Source organism: Syngnathoides biaculeatus, chromosome 17 (genome assembly GCF_019802595.1).
Source record: "Syngnathoides biaculeatus isolate LvHL_M chromosome 17, ASM1980259v1, whole genome shotgun sequence".
Taxonomy (NCBI): domain Eukaryota; kingdom Metazoa; phylum Chordata; class Actinopteri; order Syngnathiformes; family Syngnathidae; genus Syngnathoides; species Syngnathoides biaculeatus.
The window spans coordinates 22,468,774-22,491,277 of NC_084656.1; the positions used below are offsets into that span (position 1 = coordinate 22,468,774).

General features: G+C 46.0%; 3 protein-coding genes across 12 annotated transcripts in view; 2 read left to right on the forward strand and 1 right to left on the reverse strand.

Moving 5' to 3' along the window:
* Nucleotides 1-427: 427 nt before the first annotated feature.
* Nucleotides 428-2,592, forward strand: dnlz (DNL-type zinc finger). 2 transcript variants are annotated; one of them, XM_061847721.1, is made up of 4 exons: nucleotides 428-593; nucleotides 710-869; nucleotides 1,280-1,419; nucleotides 2,040-2,592. In XM_061847721.1, the coding sequence occupies exons 1-4, from the start codon at nucleotides 571-573 to the stop codon at nucleotides 2,188-2,190; spliced, it is 474 nt and encodes a 157-aa protein (XP_061703705.1). In that variant the 5' UTR covers nucleotides 428-570; the 3' UTR covers nucleotides 2,191-2,592. The 2 variants fall into 2 exon arrangements, with proteins under 2 accessions (XP_061703705.1, XP_061703704.1); XM_061847720.1 differs by lacking the exon at nucleotides 428-593 and having other exon boundaries at nucleotides 600-869; nucleotides 2,040-2,568.
* A 131-nt stretch (nucleotides 2,593-2,723) lies between these two features.
* uck1 (uridine-cytidine kinase 1) lies at nucleotides 2,724-6,550 on the forward strand. Of its 3 annotated transcripts, none has more exons than XM_061847717.1 (7): nucleotides 2,724-2,972; nucleotides 3,759-3,918; nucleotides 4,810-4,906; nucleotides 5,239-5,381; nucleotides 5,464-5,558; nucleotides 5,633-5,681; nucleotides 5,791-6,550. In XM_061847717.1, exons 1-7 carry the CDS (start codon nucleotides 2,847-2,849, stop codon nucleotides 5,967-5,969), a joined length of 849 nt encoding a protein of 282 aa, XP_061703701.1. In that variant the 5' UTR covers nucleotides 2,724-2,846; the 3' UTR covers nucleotides 5,970-6,550. The 3 variants fall into 3 exon arrangements, with proteins under 3 accessions (XP_061703701.1, XP_061703702.1, XP_061703703.1); XM_061847718.1 differs by having other exon boundaries at nucleotides 2,724-2,939; XM_061847719.1 differs by lacking the exon at nucleotides 2,724-2,972 and adding an exon at nucleotides 3,413-3,531.
* A 114-nt stretch (nucleotides 6,551-6,664) lies between these two features.
* rapgef1b (Rap guanine nucleotide exchange factor (GEF) 1b) overlaps nucleotides 6,665-22,504 on the reverse strand; it is a 51,149-nt gene continuing 35,309 nt past the window's right edge. For 4 of the 7 annotated variants that reach the window (XM_061847712.1, XM_061847706.1, XM_061847707.1 and 1 more), the window contains exons 11-25: nucleotides 21,976-22,140; nucleotides 17,230-17,322; nucleotides 15,741-15,823; nucleotides 14,730-14,835; nucleotides 13,406-13,481; nucleotides 13,257-13,344; nucleotides 12,772-12,861; nucleotides 11,649-11,834; nucleotides 11,495-11,579; nucleotides 11,315-11,409; nucleotides 11,160-11,238; nucleotides 10,993-11,094; nucleotides 10,827-10,924; nucleotides 10,618-10,746; nucleotides 6,665-9,341 (exon numbers count right to left, since the gene is read on the reverse strand). In XM_061847712.1, the coding sequence (XP_061703696.1) occupies nucleotides 9,191-9,341; nucleotides 10,618-10,746; nucleotides 10,827-10,924; nucleotides 10,993-11,094; nucleotides 11,160-11,238; nucleotides 11,315-11,409; nucleotides 11,495-11,579; nucleotides 11,649-11,834; nucleotides 12,772-12,861; nucleotides 13,257-13,344; nucleotides 13,406-13,481; nucleotides 14,730-14,835; nucleotides 15,741-15,823; nucleotides 17,230-17,322; nucleotides 21,976-22,140 (1,626 nt within the window). In that variant the 3' untranslated portion in view covers nucleotides 6,665-9,190. The remainder of the gene's footprint in view (nucleotides 9,342-10,617; nucleotides 10,747-10,826; nucleotides 10,925-10,992; nucleotides 11,095-11,159; nucleotides 11,239-11,314; nucleotides 11,410-11,494; nucleotides 11,580-11,648; nucleotides 11,835-12,771; nucleotides 12,862-13,256; nucleotides 13,345-13,405; nucleotides 13,482-14,729; nucleotides 14,836-15,740; nucleotides 15,824-17,229; nucleotides 17,323-21,975; nucleotides 22,141-22,504) is intronic. The other 3 variants (XM_061847709.1, XM_061847708.1, XM_061847711.1) reach the window with 3 other exon arrangements.

Below are 22,504 nucleotides of genomic sequence, written 5' to 3' on the forward strand. Positions count from 1 at the left end.
TTACACGACTTCTCACCAGAAGTGGACAGGAAGCACACACGCTGTGACGTTACCAAGACGCAAAGACACGCACGAGTTGTAAACTAGTTTAATATTATTAGTATTATTATTATTTTCACATCAGCAACGTCCCTCCCTTTGATTCAAACGCATTTACGTTCGTGATAAATGTTGAGATCGATATCACGCGAGTGCTAGGTCGCCGTGATTGGAATACGTCCGTGGGTCCGTCATATTGGATGTGGCACATCCGCCCCGGATATTAACAAAGATCAATGGACTGAACTTCACAGTGACAACCTACAAAGTGTACAAAGTTAAAGACTCACATTCACACAGACACTAAAAAATATATCTTGGTGAAAAACGTAAAAAACAACGGATACAATTTTTCCATTTAATTATTATTATTTACTTTTACGTTTACTCTCGTGGAAACAATACGTGTCGCGTAATTTGCGTCGTCCGCAAAACTTAATACTAACTAAAAGAATTACTTGTAGTTTAAAAAAAACAACAAATATTTGTTTATCTTTACTGGAAGCATACGTGACTATAGCCAGTGACGTCATGAAAACGCGACGCCCAAAAAGGTAAACAACGTGACTGCCATGGCGCTGCACCAGTCGCTCCAAATGTCGAGATCGATTGTGACTTTCTCACACTTTTCCCGATGTCGTTCGTCGTTTGCCGGGTTTTATCACCGCAGCCGCCACCCTGCAACGAGCCGCTCCAGTGTAGGCCCGCGTCCTGCTGGTCGTCTTCAGGAAGACTCGAAAAGGGTACAGCAGGCCACTTGGAGATGCTTTTCGAGTGAGGCTGTTGGGAAAGTCCAGTCAACACATTACCACCTGGTGTACACTTGCAAGGTACTGCTTGGTTGGTTGTTTTTTTTTTTTTTTTAATCAATTAATTCTAGAGAACCCAAGACCTCCAAATCCTCTTTTAAATATGTGACCCCATGGACTCTCTAGAGTTAAAGGGCCCATCTTCATCTTGGTTCTCCAAGGTTATTTTTTTTTTTTTTCAATAGCTGTAAACTGAATTTGAGAAAATTCCTCACAATTTCCTGAACTAGTTCTTAAATTTCTTGATTATTATATAACAAGCAACCTCAACATTAATATTGTTATGCAAAAGAACTTAGTTTTGCTACTTTTACTTTGTTTTATATTTAGGACCCAGAGGTGTTTTTCTTTTACTGAAATTCTAACTTTACTACTTGAGCGTCTTAAAATGAATTGGAAGTGTTTTTTTTGTTTGTTTTTTGTTTTTGTAGGTGTGCAGCAGCAGATCCACTCAGAAGATCTCCAAGCAGGCCTATCACAACGGGGTCGTGATCGTGACGTGCGCGGGCTGCAAGAATCACCACATCATCGCCGACAATCTGGGCTGGTTCTCTGATCTGGAAGGGAAGAGGTGCGTTGGGACTGGCATGATCATAAAATAGGACTTATGAAATCGTACTTTAGTTAAATGACAGCACAGTGAACGATATTCTTTCATCGTTAACCGGCCTTCTTTATGTACTGCAGTTTGTTCATGGGTTGTTACGCTTTACAATCCGGGTAAAAATCTCGAGTTTTATGCCGTCAATGTAGTCGTGCTGGGTACCTCTGAGATCTCCTGGAAAATATGCAGCAAATAAAGCAAAGTAAATGTATTTGGTGCCAAAGAATACTTTAGAAAGTGGGTTATTTTTTTTTTTGTTTTAATATGTTGGTGTAAACCACTTTAGAGTGCTAGAACTATACTTCTTTTCCTTTCGGCTTGTCCCGTTAGGCTAGAACTATTATTATTATTATTATTAACTACTATACTGTATTACTAAAACATTTTCTTGTTTCCATAATGCAGATTTGTTTCCCTATTGTGGGTGAGTCTGCAATGTAATGCCTCAGTTCAGAGCAGTTCTAGTGATCATAGTTATGAATTTATGAACATTCCATACCTTAAAATGCGTCTCTCGGAGTTTCATTGTCCATCCTGCAACAAAGTGGTTGAGTTTTACTCGATGTGCTGCCCGTGAACGTTGTCAGGAACATCGAGGAGATCCTGGCTGCCAAAGGGGAGACGGTGAAGAGGCTGGAAGGAGGCGACGCGCTCCAAGTCGTCCTGACCCAGGAGGAACTGCCGCGTAGTCCTCCTCACCAGGAAACACCCAACAAAGACACGGACAAGGACACATGAACATGTGCATGATTCGGTCACCTGGTCATTTTTGATAAGAACCACTCGTCCTCGTTGAGGTTGCAGGGGGAGCAGGAGCTCATTCAGCAGATTTTGGCAGAGGCGCAGACGTATCTGGACAAAAAAAAAAAAAGTGTTCGCAATCATACTCGCATTAATTGACAATTTAAGAGTCTTTTAGATTTTGTTTGTTCTGTTTTGGGGCGGAATGTTGGAGGAATCCAGACTGCCCGGACGGAGAGAATTCACATAATCACTGGGAGAACATTCCAAACTCAGAAGCTCACAACTGTCAGGTTTTGCTTCTTCCCCTGCTAGTTTTTGACTTCCAACGAAATAAAAGCGTTTTCCTTTAAAAGATCACGTAGTGCTGACAACTAAATTTGCACTTTTGTCATTCGCGTGAAATATATATAACAACTGTTAATTTTAATAAAGTTTTCAGGGATTTAAAAAAAAAAAAGCACGTGACATTGACATGATCTCATCACTTCTCGCGAGATTGGGACCTGTTTTTTTTTTTCCCCCCCTTTAACTTTATTGTAAATGTTCAATTTCGGAAGGACCGTAGTTTGGCTAGCAGCAGGTTAGCTCGTGCCGTCTATCGTTCCCCCCCCCCCCCCCCTCCAAACAACCCTTCTCTTGTTCGGACTGCGATGGAGGCCCTCGCAGCCGCGGAGGAGGCCGGGGACAGGCCGCACCACCGGCCGTTCCTCATCGGCGTCAGCGGGGGGACCGCCAGCGGGAAGGTTCGTCGAAGCGGCTGCGTTAGCATTAGCCCGGTTAGCATCGCCCCGACTGTCAAGTCAGGTGCTCCGCCCGCGTGATTATAACACTGTTATTATTACATGTGATATCATTCTCCTTTATTATCATATCTGTTTTTTTTTAATTGATCTTGTTTTCAATTTAAATCCTTGCTTCGCTAATTGAATTTAAAGCGATGCCACGAACCGGAGGACAGAACATTAGGTACATCTGGAGTCCACTTATCATAAGTTTAATCACTTTATCAATGTTAACAGTCATTGTGGTTTTAATGACGTATGTAATTCCCATATTCATTTGTTTTCAAAACTCGTCCTCAAAAGGCACTTTTATTTTGGGGCTTTCAACTCGGCATTTGAATGCATCTGTGTTTATGACGTGTTAAATTTAGTAAAAAGTTTGTTTATCTTTACAATACGCTTTTCTTCCAACTGTGGTTGTGTTCAAGTGCTTCACGAACAAAGAAATATGCATCGAATGTAATTAGTATTACAGTTGTGAAATTGGAGAGTGGCCAACAACTCGATCCTTTTTTTCTGAAAAGCAAATGAAGTACAACTATCAATTCATCATGTATCAATTACAGTATAAGTACAGGAAAAGTAAACGTATTAATCGTTGCTTATTTATTGCACTCGACATCTAAATATGTACTGAACTGCAGTGTACATAGCAAAGTGTTCATTATATAACACACATTTTGTGAGTTGTGTGTTCTGGATGTAAAAATGATTATTATTATAATGATAACTGTACCTCCTCGATGTTTTTTTTTTTTTTTTTTTTGTGGGGTATCCCAGTCGACCGTGTGCGCCAAGATCATGGAGCTGCTGGGCCAGAACAAGGTGGACCACCACCAGAGGAAAGTGGCCATCATCAGCCAGGACTGCTTCTACCGCGTCCTCACCGCCGAGCAGAAGGCCAAAGCGCTCAAGGGCCAGTACAACTTCGATCACCCGGGTACGAAAGCCGCCCGTCGGAAAGGAGCTCGCTATTTCGGGGACTACGCAACGGCGGAGGATTTTCGTTGGTCAGAAGGTGCTTTTTGTTGAAGTATCTCGTGGTGTGATGCAGCCGCAGCCGACTGTGAAGCGGCTGGGACGAGAATCAGGACCTCCGAATCCGAGACCGAAAAGGGTGGCGTGCCCTCTCCGGGTCGGGGGATGAGGTCCTGCCCCCAAGTGGAGGAGTTCCAATTATCTTGGGGTCTTGTTTACGAGTGAGGGAATAATGGGGCGAGAGATCGACAGACGGATCGGTGTAGCGTCTGCAGCGTTGCGGACTTTGCATCGGTCCGTTGTGGTAAAGAGGGAGCTAAGTTGAAAGGTGAAGCTCTAAATTTACCAATCTACGTTCCTCCCCTCACTTATGGGCATGAGCTGTGGGTCGTGACCGAAAGAACAAGATCCTGGATACAAGCGGCCGATATGAGTTTCCTGAGTATGTGAGTCTCCGGGCTCTCCCTTAGAGAACGGGTGAGAAGCTTGGTCATCAGGGAGGGGCTCAGAGTAGAGGTGCTGCTCCGCATTCAGAGGAGCCATCTCATCCGGACGCCTCCCTGGTCAAGTGTTCCGGACATGTCTCACCGGAAAGAGACCCCGGAAACAGACTCCAGGACACCCTGGAGAGACTACGTCTCTCGGCTGGCTTGGGAACGCCTCGGGAAGAACTGCAAGAAGTGGCTGGGGAAAGGGAAGTCCTGGAATCCCTGCTGAAGCTACTTCCCTTGCGACCTGACCCGGAGAAGCGGTAGAGAATGGATGGTGTGAAATCTACTAGAGTGGAGGTCGTTATTTGAGGCAATTCAGGACTCTGTGGTGGTCAAATGGGGTCGTCGTTTGTGTCTTGCAGAAGCCTTCGACAACGAGCTGATGTACAAAACGCTGAAGGACATCGTGGAGGGGAGGGTGGTGCAAGTGCCCACGTACGATTTTGTCACGCATTCCAGGTGAGCGCTCTTCACGTCGCGCCACGAAAGTCGACCAAAAGCAAAAACAACTCCCGTCGTCGTAAGCAAAAGTTGAAACCTACCAATAGTGTTGCAAGATCGTCTCGTCGTCTCACATTCTTCTACTTTGGCTGACAAGAAGATCTCCAATACGGGAAGAATTCCGGAAATCCAGCACGTTGCGATTTCTATGTGACATTTGGTCAAACACACTCGATCTGTTTGAGCGGAGGCCGGAATTCGAGGAAATTCATCAGGCGCTAACCCCAGAAACCGTTTTCGGGAAACGCGTCTGGTTTTCATTTTTTGAGTCTGTCCGTCTTTGGGTTCAGGTTGGACGAGAGGATCACGGTCTACCCCGCAGACGTGGTCCTCTTGGAGGGCATCCTGGTCTTCTACCTGCAGAAAGTGCGAGACATGTTCCACATGAAGCTCTTCGTGGACACCGACTCCGACGTGCGGCTCTCCCGCAGAGGTACGCGGTCGCGGTTCTCGTCTCTCGTCCGGATTGTTGTCGAGCTCGTCGTTTTTTTTTTTTTTTTTTTTTGCTCCGGCAGTGCTCCGCGACATGACGCGAGGCCGCGACCTGGAGCAGATCCTGTCGCAGTACACCACCTTCGTCAAGCCCGCCTTCGAGGAGTTCTGTCTGCCCGTAAGCGTTGGCGCCGGCGCACCACTTTTATCCGATGCTACGCTTTTTTTTCTCCCCCTTTCTCTTCCTTTTAGACCAAAAAGTATGTGGACGTCATCATCCCCAGGGGAGTTGACAACATGGGTGAGACTCGCTTCCTACGGTCGGACTAAAGACTTGAAAAAAAAAAAAAAAAAAATGCGGACGGCACCGGTCCGGCCCGAGGAACTGAAGCGCTTTTGCTCACCCGCAGTGGCCATCAACCTGATCGTGCAGCACATCCAGGACATCCTCAACGGCGACATCTGCAAGTGGCAGCGGGGGCCCGTCAACGGCCAGGGCCGCAGCCTGAAGCGGGCCCTGACGGGCGAGTGCGACCTGCAGAACGCCGGCAAGCGGGCGCCGCTGGAGCCCAGCACGCGACCCCACTAGCGGCCGCGACGGTCCCGGAGCTCCCGCCGCTATTCCCAAAGACCTCATTTGATTCGGTTTTGGAATTTTTGCTGCCCCACGCGTATCCGGCGCGAAAGCTTTGGTAAGTTTTCGGGAATTTTAAGAGGAAAAACCGGGTGGTCTTGGGAAATGTTCCAAATTGGAAACTTTCCGACAACACGCGTGGGAAATAATCACAGCGTAGCATCTTCTCACTATTTGAGGGAAATAAAACACATGGCGAGGCGTTCGTAGCCCTCGCGGTTAGCATAGAGAGCGCAGCTCTGTATTAATTGAAGCGTAGCATCTTTTATGTGAGTCACTACGTTCATTTGATATGACTTTTGAGTTGCGTAAATGCTTCAGAATTTTGCAACCTTGTTGTTCTCATAACGCCCCCCCCCCCCGCACTGATCTCGATTCATATTGATTGATATATTTCAAGTTATAACCTACAGTGAGACAGTGCTTGTTTTAAATCATTATTTAACGCCTTAGTCACTTACCGTGTTATTTTTGCGCCTGCGTGTCAATAACAGATGACGATGCTAATAAAATATGTTGATGTCACGTGTTAGAAACAGCTGTTCGTTTTTATTGAGGGCACATTGTGACTCGTGACTGGTCTCCCAAAGACAAAAGGAAATGATTTACACTTTGGAATGACAAACGACTTCGTTCGTTTTACACCCCCCCCCCGGAACATGACATGATTGTGTTTTTGTTTGCATTTTTCTTTTTATACACGTGACCACACCACACCATGACATGACAGATCACAGCATCTTGAAGTCATTTCTCTTACCGTCATTTTTTTGGGGGGGTGGGGTGGGGGGGGGCGCACGTACGGCGCCCGCGGGAAAGCCGGCCAAGTTCTCCTCCTCCTAAGCACAAACGTCCTTTTCGAGAACAAAAGGAGCGGCGTGTGTGTGTGTATATATAATACATTTCATAACCACACGTGATTCTTACACGAGCGAGCAAACCTTTCCCCCCTTCGACGCAGAAGCTCACAGTAGGTGGCGCTGCTGTCCTGAGGGTGGGGGGCACCCTACTCCGGAAAAGTAAGGCATAGCGAGCTTCGGGGTGAAATTTGGATGAACGTGAACTAAAATGAAAAACTTTTCAACGTTTCAGTACCTTTTTGTACTTGCGCGCTAAATTAATTTCCGTGACTCTTGCAATTTCTGTATCCCCCCCGCCATAGACAGACTTTGACGCAGTGAGAAATCCTGTTCAAAACCTCATCATAATAATAATAATAATAACCCGCGCCCCATATTCTTACACAAGCTGCCGATGACCACAACTCGACAGCGAGCTACGTAACGCCCTCGCCGCTCACCTGGCCGGGCCCCGCCCCTTTTAAAGCCGTGCACACTCAAAGTCACAGAAACTCCCATGGGAATGTTCGTAAGTGGACAAAAACAATACCCTTATTTTTGTTTGATAATGCAAAACATGCTTTTATCCGGTGAATTGATGCGATAGTAGAATACGTGTTCCTGGAAATAATTCACTTGCTGCGACCTTAGTTTGAATCCCCACCGGTGCAAAGTGGCCGCTGAGCTACAGAAAGACTGGAAGAGTCACAGAAAGATGCGGGGAAGTCCTCAAAAATAGATTTATGGATCAAAAAGCAGTTATGAACGTTGGCAATCAGCTCCTCGTTGCAAAACGACATTGACCAATTGGACAGTGGAAAATGTGTACAAAAGGTCAAATTGAGGTCACCTGTGGAAGGTTCTAGCGCATTTTGGGTTCATCCGTAAATTTCACCTGAAAAAAAAAAACAATATCCAGAAAACGTTTTGCGAGTAGTCTATATATTTTTTTTATCGTCGCTGTCTGGCGCAAACCCTGCATATCCAAATATGGTCAATTTCACTTTTTTTTTTTTTTGCAAACAGATGCTATCTCCCCCCCCCCGCTAACTATCGTTTTGCGGGTATCCCGAAGCCAAAACTCGGAACCCTCTTGGACACTTAAAAGTCGGCCTTCCCTTCAGCTCAGGATGCGGGAGTCGCGCAGCATGACCGTCGCCTCACGCGCGAAAGTTTTTTTGCCACACGAGTGAGGTTGGATCCATTTGCGTCGGGCACTTTTGTTTCGGCGGAGGAGGAAGCGAGTCAGCCAAGAAGGTAGTAGACTTGCGTGCAGAATCATCCCCCTCCCCCCCGCCGTACTGCTCAGTCAGCACCTCGTGAAATTTACCGCGTCCAAAGAGCATTGCGAAAGTTTTCGCTCCAAGGGTTGCCGTGACCACCGACTGATACGTCATCGATTAGTGAATTCAATTCCAGATTGAAGATGATTTCGGGGGCGATGATGTTGAACGATGCGGCGTTTTGCCGCCGGGATTTGAATGTGATCACATTTTCAATTGTTGTATTTCAGTGTCATTTTTTTTCAATGTAATATATGTAATGTTAAGTTTTTCAATGTGACTTTTCATTGTTAACAATTCAACCGTCATCTAAAATTCACCGTCTGTGCCACCAGGCAGGGTTACTTCAGGTCAGAAGCGAACAGCCAGCCAATCGCAGTTAGGCTTTCTTTGCATGTGACGGCACGTGACTAAGAAAACGCAACTGCGATTGGGCGGCTGTTCGCTTCTGACCTGAAGTAACCTTGCCTTCCTATTCCTAACGCTGAATTTAGACGTTGAATTGTTAACAATGAAAAGTTACACTGAAATACAAATCTTGAAAATGCGATCGCTTCACATTTCCAATTCATATCCCGGTGGCACATATTTATTTCCATGCGTTTGGTCATTTCCTGAAAAGTAGCCATTTTAGGAGACGCTACGATTCCGCCAGACGGCGACGATATACAGTATTATCGTCAAAAAATTTTTTTGTTTTTTTCTTTTTTGAAATGGAAGGAGTAATGGACCTTCTCACCTTGGTGTCACACCCCTCGGCCGACCGTTTCCACTTTAAAACAGAGAGAGAGAGAGAGAGAGAGAAAGCAGACTTTTTTTTTCCCCCCACCTTTGCGCGTCCGCTCCCGTCCAGTACGAAAAAGTCTCCCGGCCGGGCGCGGCTCCTCGTAAACGTCGCTCACGCCGGCGCTAATCGTTCTCCTGTCAGCTTCCGCCGAAGTCAAAAGCGGTTCCGTCCAAGTGGCCAAGTTAGTGTCATTCAAGCACAGTTGGAGGTCGTGTCTTTTTTTGTTTTGTTTAGTTTTTGTCTGTTAGTTCGGGGCGAGCGCGCCGCTTAAGTCTTCTCGTCCCGCTCCGTCTTGCGTCGGGCGATGTTCCGCGGCTTGATTTTCAGCGAGAGCTCCCACAGCGCCTCCTCGGCCAGGTGGTCGCTGAAGTCGTTGAAGAAGGACACGATGTCGTCGTTGCGTTTCAGCTCGTAGTGGCTGCAAATGGGGGAGAAAACATCAAAGCCACAAACGCAGAATCCCGCCGGAAGACCTTTTTTTAGTTAATATTATACTGGGAAGTCAAATCAATTGTCAGGTTTCTTCAACGCAGCAGAAATGCAGAAATTAATGCGGCATCATTCATAGCAAGAAGACGAGCCAGAGAAGGTCCCCTACTAAGATGCTGTAAGTAAAGTAAAGGGTGGATTCTTTCCTTTTGACCGATGACTTTTGCTCATAAAATTAGCTTTAGCGCTCGTCAGTCACTTCCTAACTTCTAAAGAAAACTTCGAAGAAATCGTACGTGCTCCCTCTTACAAGTTCCACTCAAGAAGCAAGCGAATGCATTTTAAATCTAAATTCTCATTCAATTGAACTTTTCCATGCCAAATGAACATCTTATTTTGACCCATCGCTCCTGAAACTACCGTAATTCCGGGGCTACAGAGCGCTCCCGGTTCTAAGCCTCACCCAGGTCGTTTGTAAAGGAAATACCGTTTGGTACATACATGGGCCGCACCCGTGTAAAAGCTAACGCTAGCGCCCACATTGAAAACTCGCATTCAAAGAAGATATTTACAAAGAAAAGACGGTACACAGAGTTTAATGCTAACAGGCCCGGTTAAAAAAAAAAAACATACCGGTAAAAATCACTGAGGGCCGTACCAGTAAAAGTCACTTCCTCGGCGCATATATTCCACCGGTCTTGCTCTTACGTTTTCTGCTCAAGTGGCCCCTTGGGGCCGTTAGGGGAAAAAAATGCACAAATTAGCTGCATAAACCGCAGGGTTGAAAGCGCGTGGAAAAAAGTTGCGGCTTATAGGGCGGAAATTACGGCAATAATAATACAAAGTATTCTTAAAACGCTTATTTCACAATCTCTTTGCATTTGGTTTTACTCAGTCACTGTCAAAAAATGGACCTGTAAAACATTAGACTTGGCCAAAGTTGGTTTGGTCGCTAGCATTAGCGTTGGCGTGAAACTCTTTGTAAAGATCTCGCGTTTCAATGTGGGCACTTGCGGCTTTTACCGACATACGCCGCGTATGTATGTACCAAATGGTATTTCCTTAACAAACGACCTGGGTGAGGCTTAGAACCGGAATTACGATATTATTTTTCCTCATGTGGCGCATTTTCACCTCACAGGTTCAACGTACGTGCGTCTGGGGAGCCTCGCCAAACAATAATTGGCCCGACCGCCGAGCGCTCGTTTAGATGCTCGACTCCTGTTTCGGTTGGGTTAAGGTAATTGCGGCGAGCGGTTGCGTACACTTGCTGGAAGCGCCGCATGCTGTCCAGGATGTTGAACTGCTGCCATCGCTTGGAGAAGTTGACTTTGCCGTCGATGAGGTCGGGGTTGCCCAGGTGGACGAAGGTCAGGTCCTGCAAGATGAGACCCCTGCGTGGAAGCGGGGCGCACGCAGCGCTTAAAAAAAACAAAACAAAAACAATTCAGGCGTCGAGGCGAACGGCACTCACAAGTACGGGATGCAGGGCGGCTCCACTTCGGCCAGGGCGGCCCGGTAAGCCCGGAAGGACGACGAGCTGTCGATCAACGTGCAATATTCCTCCAATCCCTGAAAAAGTGGCAAAATATTCAAACGTCGCCGCACGATAACTTCTGCGTCTCGGTCGGGTCGCTGACCTCCGACGTCTGCTTCTGCCACTCCAGCCTCCGGATGGGCGCCGAGTCCAAGGCGGACAAGATGGCCAAGTACGAGTTGAAGTTGTTCAACTTTCTTAAGTGCTGCGCCAACGAGAGGAGGCGGTTTCAGAAAAAGCGGAAAAGGGCTCACCACGTGCACGTCGCACCTTCATGATCTTGATGAACTTGAGCAGCAGCTTCTCTCGGTCTTGGGCTTTTTCTTGCTGAATGATGAGAGAGCGCACCCTGGGGGACAGCGACAGCACTGCGTTAAAAGCCCGCAGGAAGCGACGGCCCGCCGCGACTTTTCTCGGAGCCTCACCAGTAGCTCATGTTGTTAAAGTGCTCCGTGAACTGCGTCAGGTTCGGACTCTTCTCTTCGTTCTGCTCCTTGGCCCAAAGCAGCACCTCCGGAATCTGACACAACAAATCAGCATCCGTTCGGTCAAGCGTCGTCGGGACGACCAGGCCGCCCGGCGCGCGGCGCGCTCCGCTGCCCGACCTCAATTTTGTAGAAGAGCTCGGCGTCGAGAAGCGTGAGCTGGTCGGCGATCTCGTGACTGCGGAAGTCGTGCAGCGTTCCGGGCCTGGCGGGACGACACCAAACCATCGCGTTTAAGCGAGGGCGCGGCGGGGTCGCGGGGGGGTCGACGTACCTCGCCGAGACGCCTCGGGCGGCGAGCGGCTTGAGCGAGTTGGTGTAGCGCAGCAGCTTCTTCTGCTCCACCTTGTCCAGGATGTTCTTGCGCAGGACCCGGGCCAAGCTCAGCTCCCCGTTGCAGACCAGCGTGAAGACCAGGTCCATCAGCTGCTTCAGGATGTCCTCCGTCAGCTCCACCAGGCTGGCGGCAGGGAAGACAACACCTGGCGTCAGCCGACGTCAAAAGCTGCACTTTCAAGACAGCTACTCGGATGTCTTTCTGTGACGCCTCCAGTCTCTCGGTTGCCACAAAGTCGAATGGAATGAGTGCAGCGATGCCTCGGTTCTCGACCGCAATCCGTTCCAGAAAACGGTCCCAGAAGTGATTTCTTCGAAAACCGAATCCATGTTCCCCATTAAAATGAATGGAAAAAGAAATGATGCGTCCCAAGCCCAAAAAATTTGGCTTTTTTTTTTTTTTTTTTTAGCTTTTCCTGATAACAAATTGCGTGTACAGTTTCAATATTTTATATAATAAAATCATTTAAGAAATATTCATTTTTTTGCTGAAAATGTATCCTTTGGTAGTAGAATACGCTAGGCTGGGAGCGCATCTGTAGCTGCAAAAAAACGGGTCGTGGGTAGGTCACTTGCTTGCGGTGCGCGCAAAATGTTATTTCCGGCTTTTTTCAGGGGGTGTTCGAATCGACAATGACAAAACGGGTCATGGGTGGGCCAGCTGCATGACGTTATTTGCGGGTTTTTTTTGACAGCGTGGGAATTCACAACAGAGCGCGTCGTGGGTCAGCTGATCTGACCTTTCGAATACCGATTTTCGTTGGAAAATGTAGCCCTCCCATAAATAAAATGTATGAAAAAATTAATATTGATGACAGAAGCACTCTTCCAATCAACAAAAAGCTCCATTTGCACGGTTCAGGTGGAGTGACGGCGTTTAAAACGCCAGGGCAACGACCTTCGGCCCGTACCAGCTTATTGTCGGACATGTAGAACTGAAATCTAAATCTGACGTCAATATGTGAGCTGCTTAATGAACAAGAAGATCACCGGAAGGTCAAATTGGATTCAGCCAAAATCGCAGGACCTGAAAGGTTTCGCACCGACTGCGGTTTACTCACCAGAGCTCGTCCACCACACGCACCAACACAAAGAAGGTGTTCTTGCTGACTCGCTTCTTGAACGTGTCTGGACTGTGGCAAAAGCTCGTGTATGTGCTTTGTGGTCAAGGAAGGTCAAAACGACACTGAACAAAAACAAACAATAATAATACTAATAATATTGATGATGATTAAAGGAGAATTGTTGCGTGCGCCTTCAGTTGTAGTATTTAAAATAATAATTCTTCACTTTTTCTCAGCTACACGAGGTCAAGATGAATCACAGAGATGGACGCCACTTGTGAGGATGAGACACGCAGCGTTGAGTACGCGAGTTGATCCTTCACTCCTGCAGCTAACTAACGTGTGTCCGGTGTGGTCATTTCCAAAATGATGATTGACTTTGTCGGCACGATTGGGAAAGAAATACATCAGCGCAAAAGGAAAATATTAACAAATGAAATAAAAACGGGCCACTTTTCAGCTTCGGCAAACGGCGAAGAGGATATCTGTAGTGTAGCTTCTTGATGAGGTCCTCGGGGCTTATGAACGTCCTGTACGTCGTCAAAAAGGCTTCACAGTACAAAACCAGATCTGCGGGGGGGGATGAGTTAGTGCCAGCGACGCGCGGCGAGACGGCAAAATCCGTCGCTACCTTTGCGGTCCGTCTCCGTGGCGTGGACCAATAAAATATCTCCCGATCCGGCGCGCACATCCGGCCCGTCGTCATTCTGCAAGGGGAATAAAAAACATCCCGTGACAAAAGTGAAAATACAGTCAACCGAATGGGACTTTTCACAGAAATATCGTAAGTTCGCATTTATTCAAAAATTATTGCGTCTGAGTCGACAGTTCCTGATTCGCCGGAGGTCGACCGAACGAGCCAATGAGCTGCCTTCTTCCGCGGCGTCACGGCCGCCTCGTGCAGATAGAGACAGAATAGTCGTACGTCGAAATACACTCAAGGAAAATCTGAGGTAAGAAAGTCTGACGTAGTTATTATATATATATATTTTTTTTTTATACAAATGATAAGTGCTGTCATCGATGACAATAATATTTTGACATGACATAATTAATCGTTAGTATATATTATGATGAAACGGAGACACACAAAAGTGAAAACCGGCCGACATATTGTTGAAGGCTGCATCCGCTCAGTGTTGTAAATTATTATGCGTCTTTGAAATTACACACTGATTGGCAATTCACAGTTGTGCTGAGCAAGATGACTATCAATAAAAATATGATTTAGTATTTTAAGTCATTATTTGGTCATTTTATTTGTTAGTCATTTGTTATTATGCCAACCTTTTGCCATATTCTTTAAAATTTACTGGTCATTTGTTCAATGTCGCGATTTAGTATTTAGTCATTTTATATGTTAGTCATTTGTTATTGTGCCAAACCTTTACCATACTTTTTTAAATTTAGATTTATGTTTTTATTGTTTTATTTATTTTTTGGTCAAATGGATGCATTAAGCAACGGAGTAAACGATAATATGATATATTTTATATGATGTAAGGATTATCGACAGTGTCTATAAAAGCATGTAATATTTGTCGAAAGCGATGGCAAGTGGGCTTTCGGATGGGGCAAGTGAGATTTGGATTCACTTGCCCAATAGGTAAATACCGGATTACATATTTATGTATTCGCAGGGCATGCACAGGCAAATAGAAACCAACCGCACACGATTTGTTTTTGCAAACAGAAAATGCGCTTTCAGTTCTGGCTTTTTCTCTCATTTTCTCATTTCAGTGAAAGAATTTATTCTTTTTAATATGTTTCGATGCGCCCGTTTCCATGGACGGCAACAACTTTGCCAGTGACCCAAAGTGACTTTTGGGCCCGCGCTGAGCTCAGGGGATCAAATAAAGCCGGCGCGACGCCAGCTTCCGTGGCTAAAAACAGAAAGCGAGGAAGAGAGAAAAAGATTCAAAAAAAGAAAAACAAAAAGGTTTCGCTCGTCTTACTTCCTGTTTTCGTGTTATCCTGCTCATGATCTCCTTGTGATCGATGAGGGAAAGCTCGTCAACGTCCTGCTCGCTGTCCTCCGCTAACTCTGCAGACTTTTGCCGCCTACAAAAAAAAAAAAAAAGTTGGCATCAAAGCAGGCATGGAAAAATAGGACACATTTAATAAACCACCACAATCATTTTTGCTCTGTGGAGAAATGTCTTCTCATTCTGACAAAAGCGCTTTTTCTGAGAAAAGGAGAATTTTATTTGATATGTTATATGACGTAAAGTCCCATCTTTTCACCCAGAAAATATTTACTGTAAAAAAACAAAAAAACGTTTTGTGCTTATGAAATTATTCACACCATTTTTTTTTTTTTTCATCTTCCAACTTTATTCTCACAAGCTTAAAATGTAACATTCCTTATGTGCAATTAGAATTTCCTATGTTGAGGGTTAGGGTTAGGGTTAGGGAGCAGATTTTCTGAGAAAAAGTTAAAATATTCTGAGGACAGAGCGCAATTTCATCTTATATGATTTAGTCTCGGCGGCACGGGGGTGCAATTGGTTCGAGCGTTGGCCACACAGTTCTGAGGACTGGGGTTCAAATCCCATTTGCATGTTCTGCACGTGCATGCGTGGCTTTTCTCGGGGCACTCCGGTTTCCACCCACCCACATCCCAAAATCATGCAAAGTTAATTGGACACTCGAAATTGCCCGTAGGTGTGAATGTGATTGCGATTGGTTGTTTGTCTCTAGGTGCCCTGCGATTGGCTGACAACCAGTTCAGGATGGACCCCGCCTCCTGCCTGAAGATGGCTGGGATAGGCTCCAGCACTCTAATGGCCCTGGTGAGGATAAGTGGCTAAGAAAATGAATGGATGGATAATTTTTTGCATGATATTTGAAAAGGGTTGTAACAGCACAACTTTATACAAGACTAAATGACTTGTTAACGACTGACACGAATCGGAATTTAAATGAGGAACTTTGTTATTGTTGTAATTGAACATTTGACCTTTTACCTTTCCACTTCCATCGCCTCTTTGCTATTGGTGGACGGCACGGGAGGGGCGGGGTCTTGCAGCATTCCATCGGCGATGCTTTCCTGATGGAAAGGCAAAGAAATGTTCAAACACGCGTCACGGACCCTTGAAATTTGTTGGGTTTTTTTTTTTTTTTTTTGGGGGGGGGGACATTCCGTACAACACAATTTAGTATAGACCGAGTCGATGCGGCCGTCACAAAAAACGACGACATTAGATGCCACCTAAAAGCAGGAGGACGCCACCGCAGGACACCCCACGTACGACGACAAACACCCGCGGGTGTGTCCGGTTTACACAAAACGCCAACGCTGCATGCGGCAGTACACAAACCGGGCAGTACTAACCCGACACCAGAGGCGACTCACAAGCCGTGGGTCATTTCTTCTTTCCAGTCGATTGGCAAAGTCACTCATTATTTGATTTCATTTTCCGACAAAAAATCTAAAACGTTTTTGTAAATGTATTTTGGGATCGTCAAAATTTGAAAAATTGAAAAACAGCCCACAGGACTGAGCGTGATTTTTAACATTTAACTGAATGTGGAAGTTTGATTGTCAATGTTGGATTTTTGATACGAGTCAAATTTTTTGCAAGTTTTTTGTCAGATTTATAGTAATGAGTCACAGTTTCCACAAATGTTGCATTTAAATCGGAAAGAACGAATGATGCACGGTTCAGCCCAAACACCAAAGAGAAAAATGACGACAACCACAAACACCAACGGGGGGGCGGGGTCACTGCAAAACACCATTATTACATGTCTTTTATCCTCTTTTTTTTTTTTTTGGGGGGGGGGGTGTTAGCTAGGAGGTTAACACAGTTAGCAGCAAAGGCGGCCGTGACGAGCGGCCTGGGAGGGAAAAGCGTCGAAGCCGCCATCGCGACGATGACGTGGCGAAGCCGCCATCGCGACGATGACGTGGCGAAGCCGCCATCGCGACGATGACGTGGCGAAGCCGTCGCTTCAGGAGTTCAAGCACGCCACACCTGGAAAAGGGTCGGCAAAAGGTCCGCTTTCCGAGGTAATGTCGGTGCGGGAAAAGAAGTGGGATGATCAGAAAACTGTCTTTATTGGGATAACCTTTTGTTGTGACTGGGATGATACATAGTAATCTCGTCATTATTGAGGTAATACTTTCATTTATGGAATCCTCTATATTATATTGTATATGTAAAATTGGTGTTGAATTTGTTTGGGCTGCGTTATTCCTTTCCACACAGACGTGATCCCACTTCTTTTGCGGCACCGATACGACCTGCTACAACACCCCAAAAAAAAAAAAAAAAAAAAAAAAAATGTCACCCCCCCCCAACCACCACCCAAAAAAAAAAATTCCGTTTTGACGCCTGGCAAAACGCAAAGACTGGCGAAAGCGGAAGAAACGGCCACGCCGTTCCGGTTGGACTTTGCGCCCTGAAGCGACGGCGCAGGCAAAGACCTTCTCCGGACCCGAGCGCTACTTACTCTGAGGCCGAGAGGCAGCTCGCCATTGGCCCGGCTGGACGAGTACAAGTTGACGTACTCGCCCTCCCCGCCCTCGTCATTTGCGCTCTCGCTCTACGGGAGGGGGGAGAAACCGAGACGTGAGGCAGCGTGAAAAGGCTCGTGTGGGGGGTGGGGTGATTTTGGTCCCGGCGCTGCATCAACCCGACCACCAGGTGTCACTAGAGTGCATGCAGAACAGAAAAAAAACGTGCGCCTGGACGACGAGTGAGGGGCTGTGTTCGGACTCAGTCCCAATCCACGACATGGCTGTCGCCCAACCCCCCATGATGTTCCCCACAGTAAAAACCTTGAAAAGTAGTCAACGATTTTCCAATAACTTCCCAAACTTTAGTTTTGAAAAATGATTGCCGTTTCATTTTCAGCACGAGAGACAAACTCAGTGGGTTCCAGTGAGAAAATGACCTTAATATAACTTGAGAAACACACAAAGCCATAAAGTAATGACTAATTTATAGACTAATAATAATAGACTCATTTTTTTTTTGTAAATTCATCTATTGAAGGATTTTTTTTTTCAAGAAATTGCCCGTGATAAGGAGCGTAAATGATTTGCAGATTTTCACTATTTGCGATCAGGCTTTTAGCCGAGTCCACAGCGTGATGTTATTATAATTGATTTATTTATTACCCGTAAATATTTATCGGGGAACGTGAACCACCTGAAGAGGATCCGTTAAGTTGTAATGACACAACAGTAATGACGTGAATGACTGCGTCTGTCCACCAAAAACTGTTTTTAATCGATTTGATGTTGCTGGTTTTTTTTTTTTTTTTTTTTTTTTAAACACAATACAGGCACGTTCGACTTTCGAGTCGCAGGCCTTTTGTGTAATACTTCGCTGTACAGGAGCAGCGAGGTCGACTAGAAAAAAATCCTTCATAATTAATAGCAAGAGGAAGAGAAAGTCAGTCTTCTACCCTTTAGCCCATCTATGATGTATATTATACATACACACCTTTAGCTAACAGACGTTCATTCCATAAAAATAACTATTGACTGTAATTGTTTTATGTACGTCTGCCAGCCAATTTTCAAAATAAACATAAACAAGCCCGTTTTGCTTCTTATGTGCAGACGCGGTAATTCTTTTTGCTCCCCCGGTGATATCGTAGGATCATTTCTCATTTCTTGACAGCCGCTGAGGTCAAGTCCTACGGAATATTATTAAAAATCTGTGTTTTATTTTCATTTTAAGTGAGCGTTTGGGAAAACGCTTTCATGGCCTGTATATCACAAATATCGCGGATCCTTAAGTAACGATTATGGAGTTGGGAATTTGTGAATGACTCCGAACACAGCCTGAGGGATCATGAACATGATTTCAGCAAGTGAACGGGTCATATTTTTTTTCTTCTTCTTCTTCTTCTTCTTCGTACACACAAAAATCTAACAAGCCCCTCCCCACTCCGCCAACGTCCACAACGCGTTCGACACCCGTCCTCACCACGTGAAGAGAGTCGGCGAGAGACGACCCGGAGGGAGGACAGGCCGCCGCGGAGGCGGCCGAGCGGGACGGCGAGCCCCCGGGCCCGGGCCCGGGCCCGGGCCCTCCCCCGCCGCCGTCGGGAGCGGCGGCGTCGCTCGAGGCGGCCTGGTCCACGCTCTGCGGGGAGGCGGGCATCGTCGGGGAAGAGCGGAAGCGAGAAAACAGGAGGAGGAGGAAGAAGAAAACAAAGTCAAGAGATCAGATCGCTTGAAAAACAGACGGAGGAAAGAGAAGCGAGAGGCGGACGCCCTGGATGGCGTTGAAGAGTGTCAACGCGAGGACGCGTCAGAGAAATGGATCATCGCCTCACCGCTACACACGCAACCGCTCCTACATTGTCACGTATAATTGTTTTTTTAAATTTCACAACATACTGACAACAACATGTTTAAATCATGAATTTCAAATTGGGAGTCATGGAAAATAGTCGCGACCAAACAGGAACACTATTGTTCAAGTTATAATAATTTAAAAAAAAAAAAAAAAAACTGCAAAGCTGGCTTCTCGCTCCAATTTCAAACATTGTGGGCGGGTCTACTGAATGCTCTCAACTGTCAATCAAATACTCGCGGTATTTGATTACCTATTGATTTATTGATTTAGTATTTTGACCACAACCTGGGGGGAAGAAAATGGATGCTTTTTGTTTGGCATATTTTTTATGACACAACCACAAGCAGAAATATATGCACCGAAAGCCTTTGGTGACTGGAGTATACGCCACTGGGTGGGGGCTTTTTTCCGGGGGGGAGAGGGAGGGGCGCAACAACGAGGCACTCTAAAGCAGTCACGATAGAATTAAGCCTAAAAATTGCAAATTGCATTTCACAACTGCGCCACATAACCGCAAATGGGAACAAACAGGACTTGTTCCTCAAAAATTGACTTTTATGATTAAAAAAAAAAAAAAAACATTGCAAGGTGTAAGTAAGGTCGAACTTGTATGCGTACAACGGTGATTGATTCCTTCTCTACGTTTGTAACAGTGTTCGAAGTGTACGCAGTTTCACTTGTCACATTTTATTTCCTGTGAGGGGGAAAAAAATGTTTTGAATTGCAAGGTGTGTGTTCAACTTGCGCGCTTCAACTTCCTTCAGCTAAAAAACAAAAACAAAACAGAAGAGCTGCTTCTGCCGCCGAAAACCCCAAACTTGCAATTTGTCTGCTTCGTCAACAGGGGACGCTGTGGGATTGCCAAAGCGACCCGAAAAGTGGCTTTAAAAGGCAAACGCGGTGGAAATGACAAAATTGATTTTTGGTGATCAGAATGATGACGGACTGTGATGTTTTTGTGCGTTGACCGAGGCGGGCTTTATTAATTCCATGCAGTTCTTTCAAAAAAAAAAAAAACGTGTGTGTTTTGTGTGCGTGTGTGTGCAGCCAACCGAAATGATGTCCGCCTAAACGCTAACCTGTGTGAACACGTCGCGCATACCAGCTGCGTTTCAGGACATACCAGCACACGCACATCATTGACTAATGCGACACACACAGATGTGTAAGATGGGGTTTTTTTTTTAAGAAGAAGAAGAAGAAGAAGAAGAAGAAGAGAAGAAGGGGAAGGCTCTGTTCTTCGGAAAATTATTATGACGTACCGTGAGCACACGTATATTAGATCCATGACATTTAAGAAAGACATGATCGGTGAAAATATACAATGAAAACACTTTTAACCATGTCAAAATACACTTTTTTTAAGAATCAGAATCAGCTTTAAAAGTGTGTAAAAACAAACAAGGAATTTTTCTCCGGCGGTCGGTGCTGCTTTCAAAGTATTCCTTAGCATCCGTTGTTGCCCTCTCACTCTCAAAAATGTTTATTTAACGTCACATTTTTACAGTTCTCCGAACAAGTGGTGAAAAAAAGTTGACTTAGTTCAAAACTTTGCATACTTAAACAGCAAAATGTTGAACCGAATTCATTCCCTCAAAGTACATATAATATGTTCGCTCGTCATGCCGATGGATATTAGCATTAATGTTACCCATTTATAAACCTTCAAAAAACTATTGCTTTAAAGCTCGCGGGGGTGCTGCATCACATACAAGCATGACAATACAAAAATACAAAAAAATATATTTTCTCCGAAAACAGCGGTTAGGTTAGTTCGGTTGTAAATGATGTCATGAGACACGCCCAAGCGGGAAGGACCAGACGCGTGCACGGCACCTCCGCTTAGCGTGTCCCCGTTGCGCCCCCCCCATCACGCCCCCAGGGCGCGAGGAATGCAAACATTCCACACAAACGCATGAAGAAAAAAAAAAAAAAAAAAAAAAAAAGGGGGGGGACGACACAATGGAGGCCGGGGGGGGGGGGGGGGGGGGCGAAAGACAGGAGCAGCAGGAGGAAGGAGAAGAAACGGCGACGTGGAAAGATGAGCGGGGCGAGAGGAATGCGTTTTCCATTGGGTCCATCTGCCGAGGCATTCCGCGGGAGGGACACGCGCCCACCCGCCGACCCGAGGGAGAACCTCCGACCGCGGGGTCAACCAAGAACCGGTCGCAGTCACTGATGGGGAAGGAACCGAGTACAAAACACTTTGTCACTGTACAAGTCGATAGTTCAGGGGTGTGGACAACGTTCACTGAGCGCGTTCAGAACTGAAATCATCTTTCCCCATCAAAGATGATTGGAATAAAAATGCCATCAATATGTTCCATTATCTCTCAATGTACTTCATAAAACCATACACTAATGACATTAAATAGAATGAATTCATGAAACTGTTGTTTTGGTTTTTTTTTTTTGCTTCAATTCAGTGGACATTGTGCTGCTCCTTCTGGTGTGCACGTGTTCACCACCTGGGGCAGTAAAATATAGACGTTCTGACATTCTGTTCTATGGAGCCGGACGCGATTCGCACTGATATTAGGCGTCGCGCACGGACGATGTGATACTGCCTGTCTTTATGTATTGCTGCACCGTCTGTTTTCAAATATCCCTTGGTGGAAGGGTTACAACGCCGCAATGACGATGCTTTCTTCTACAGAGGGGCTTCAATTAGTCAAGCCGTAGCCTCGTCTAACACAAGAGTGCTGCCATTGGGGGACGCTTTGATGCGACAAACAACAGCGCCACGACGCAGCGCGGTGATTGACAATCGAGTACAAAAAAATGAACGGCGCAGGAGCAGACGCAGCAAAAAATAAACCAATAAAAAAAAGCCTCGAAAAGCTCAAAGTGCACACACAAAAGCGTGTCACGTCTGGACACTCACCGTGGGCGTGGTCAAGGCGGCCTGGCCAATCAGGCAGGAGTTAGAGACGGACATGCTGAGGCCCAGCCCAGAGCCCGCCTCCTCCGTGGCCGCCGCCGCACACGGCTGGAGGTGGCAGGAGAGGGAGGAAGAGGAGGAGGAAGAGGGGGAGGAGGAGTGGGAGGCCTGAAGGGGAGGAAAAGTCAAGGAAGGGAGTCAGAGAGGAGGGGGGAGGAACAGTTGATTAAACGAGTGGAGCCAGAACTAATCAGGGTTTTAGTAGCAGAAATTCAAGTGAGAGGGCGGAAGCGAAGCGAGCGAGTGAACGAGTGAAGACCGCCACTCCCCGGCCCTGAAATTCCATCGCCAAGCAGGAGTTTCTCATTTCAAAGAAAATCATTTCAAAAGCCATATTTCTTGAAGATGACAGTAATGCATGTGCAAAATGACCTCTGATTATGACACAAAAATAAAATACAAATCAGGCTTTTCCGGCCCCATCACGCTATTATTGTATTATATGTCAGCAACGACATATTTCACTATATGA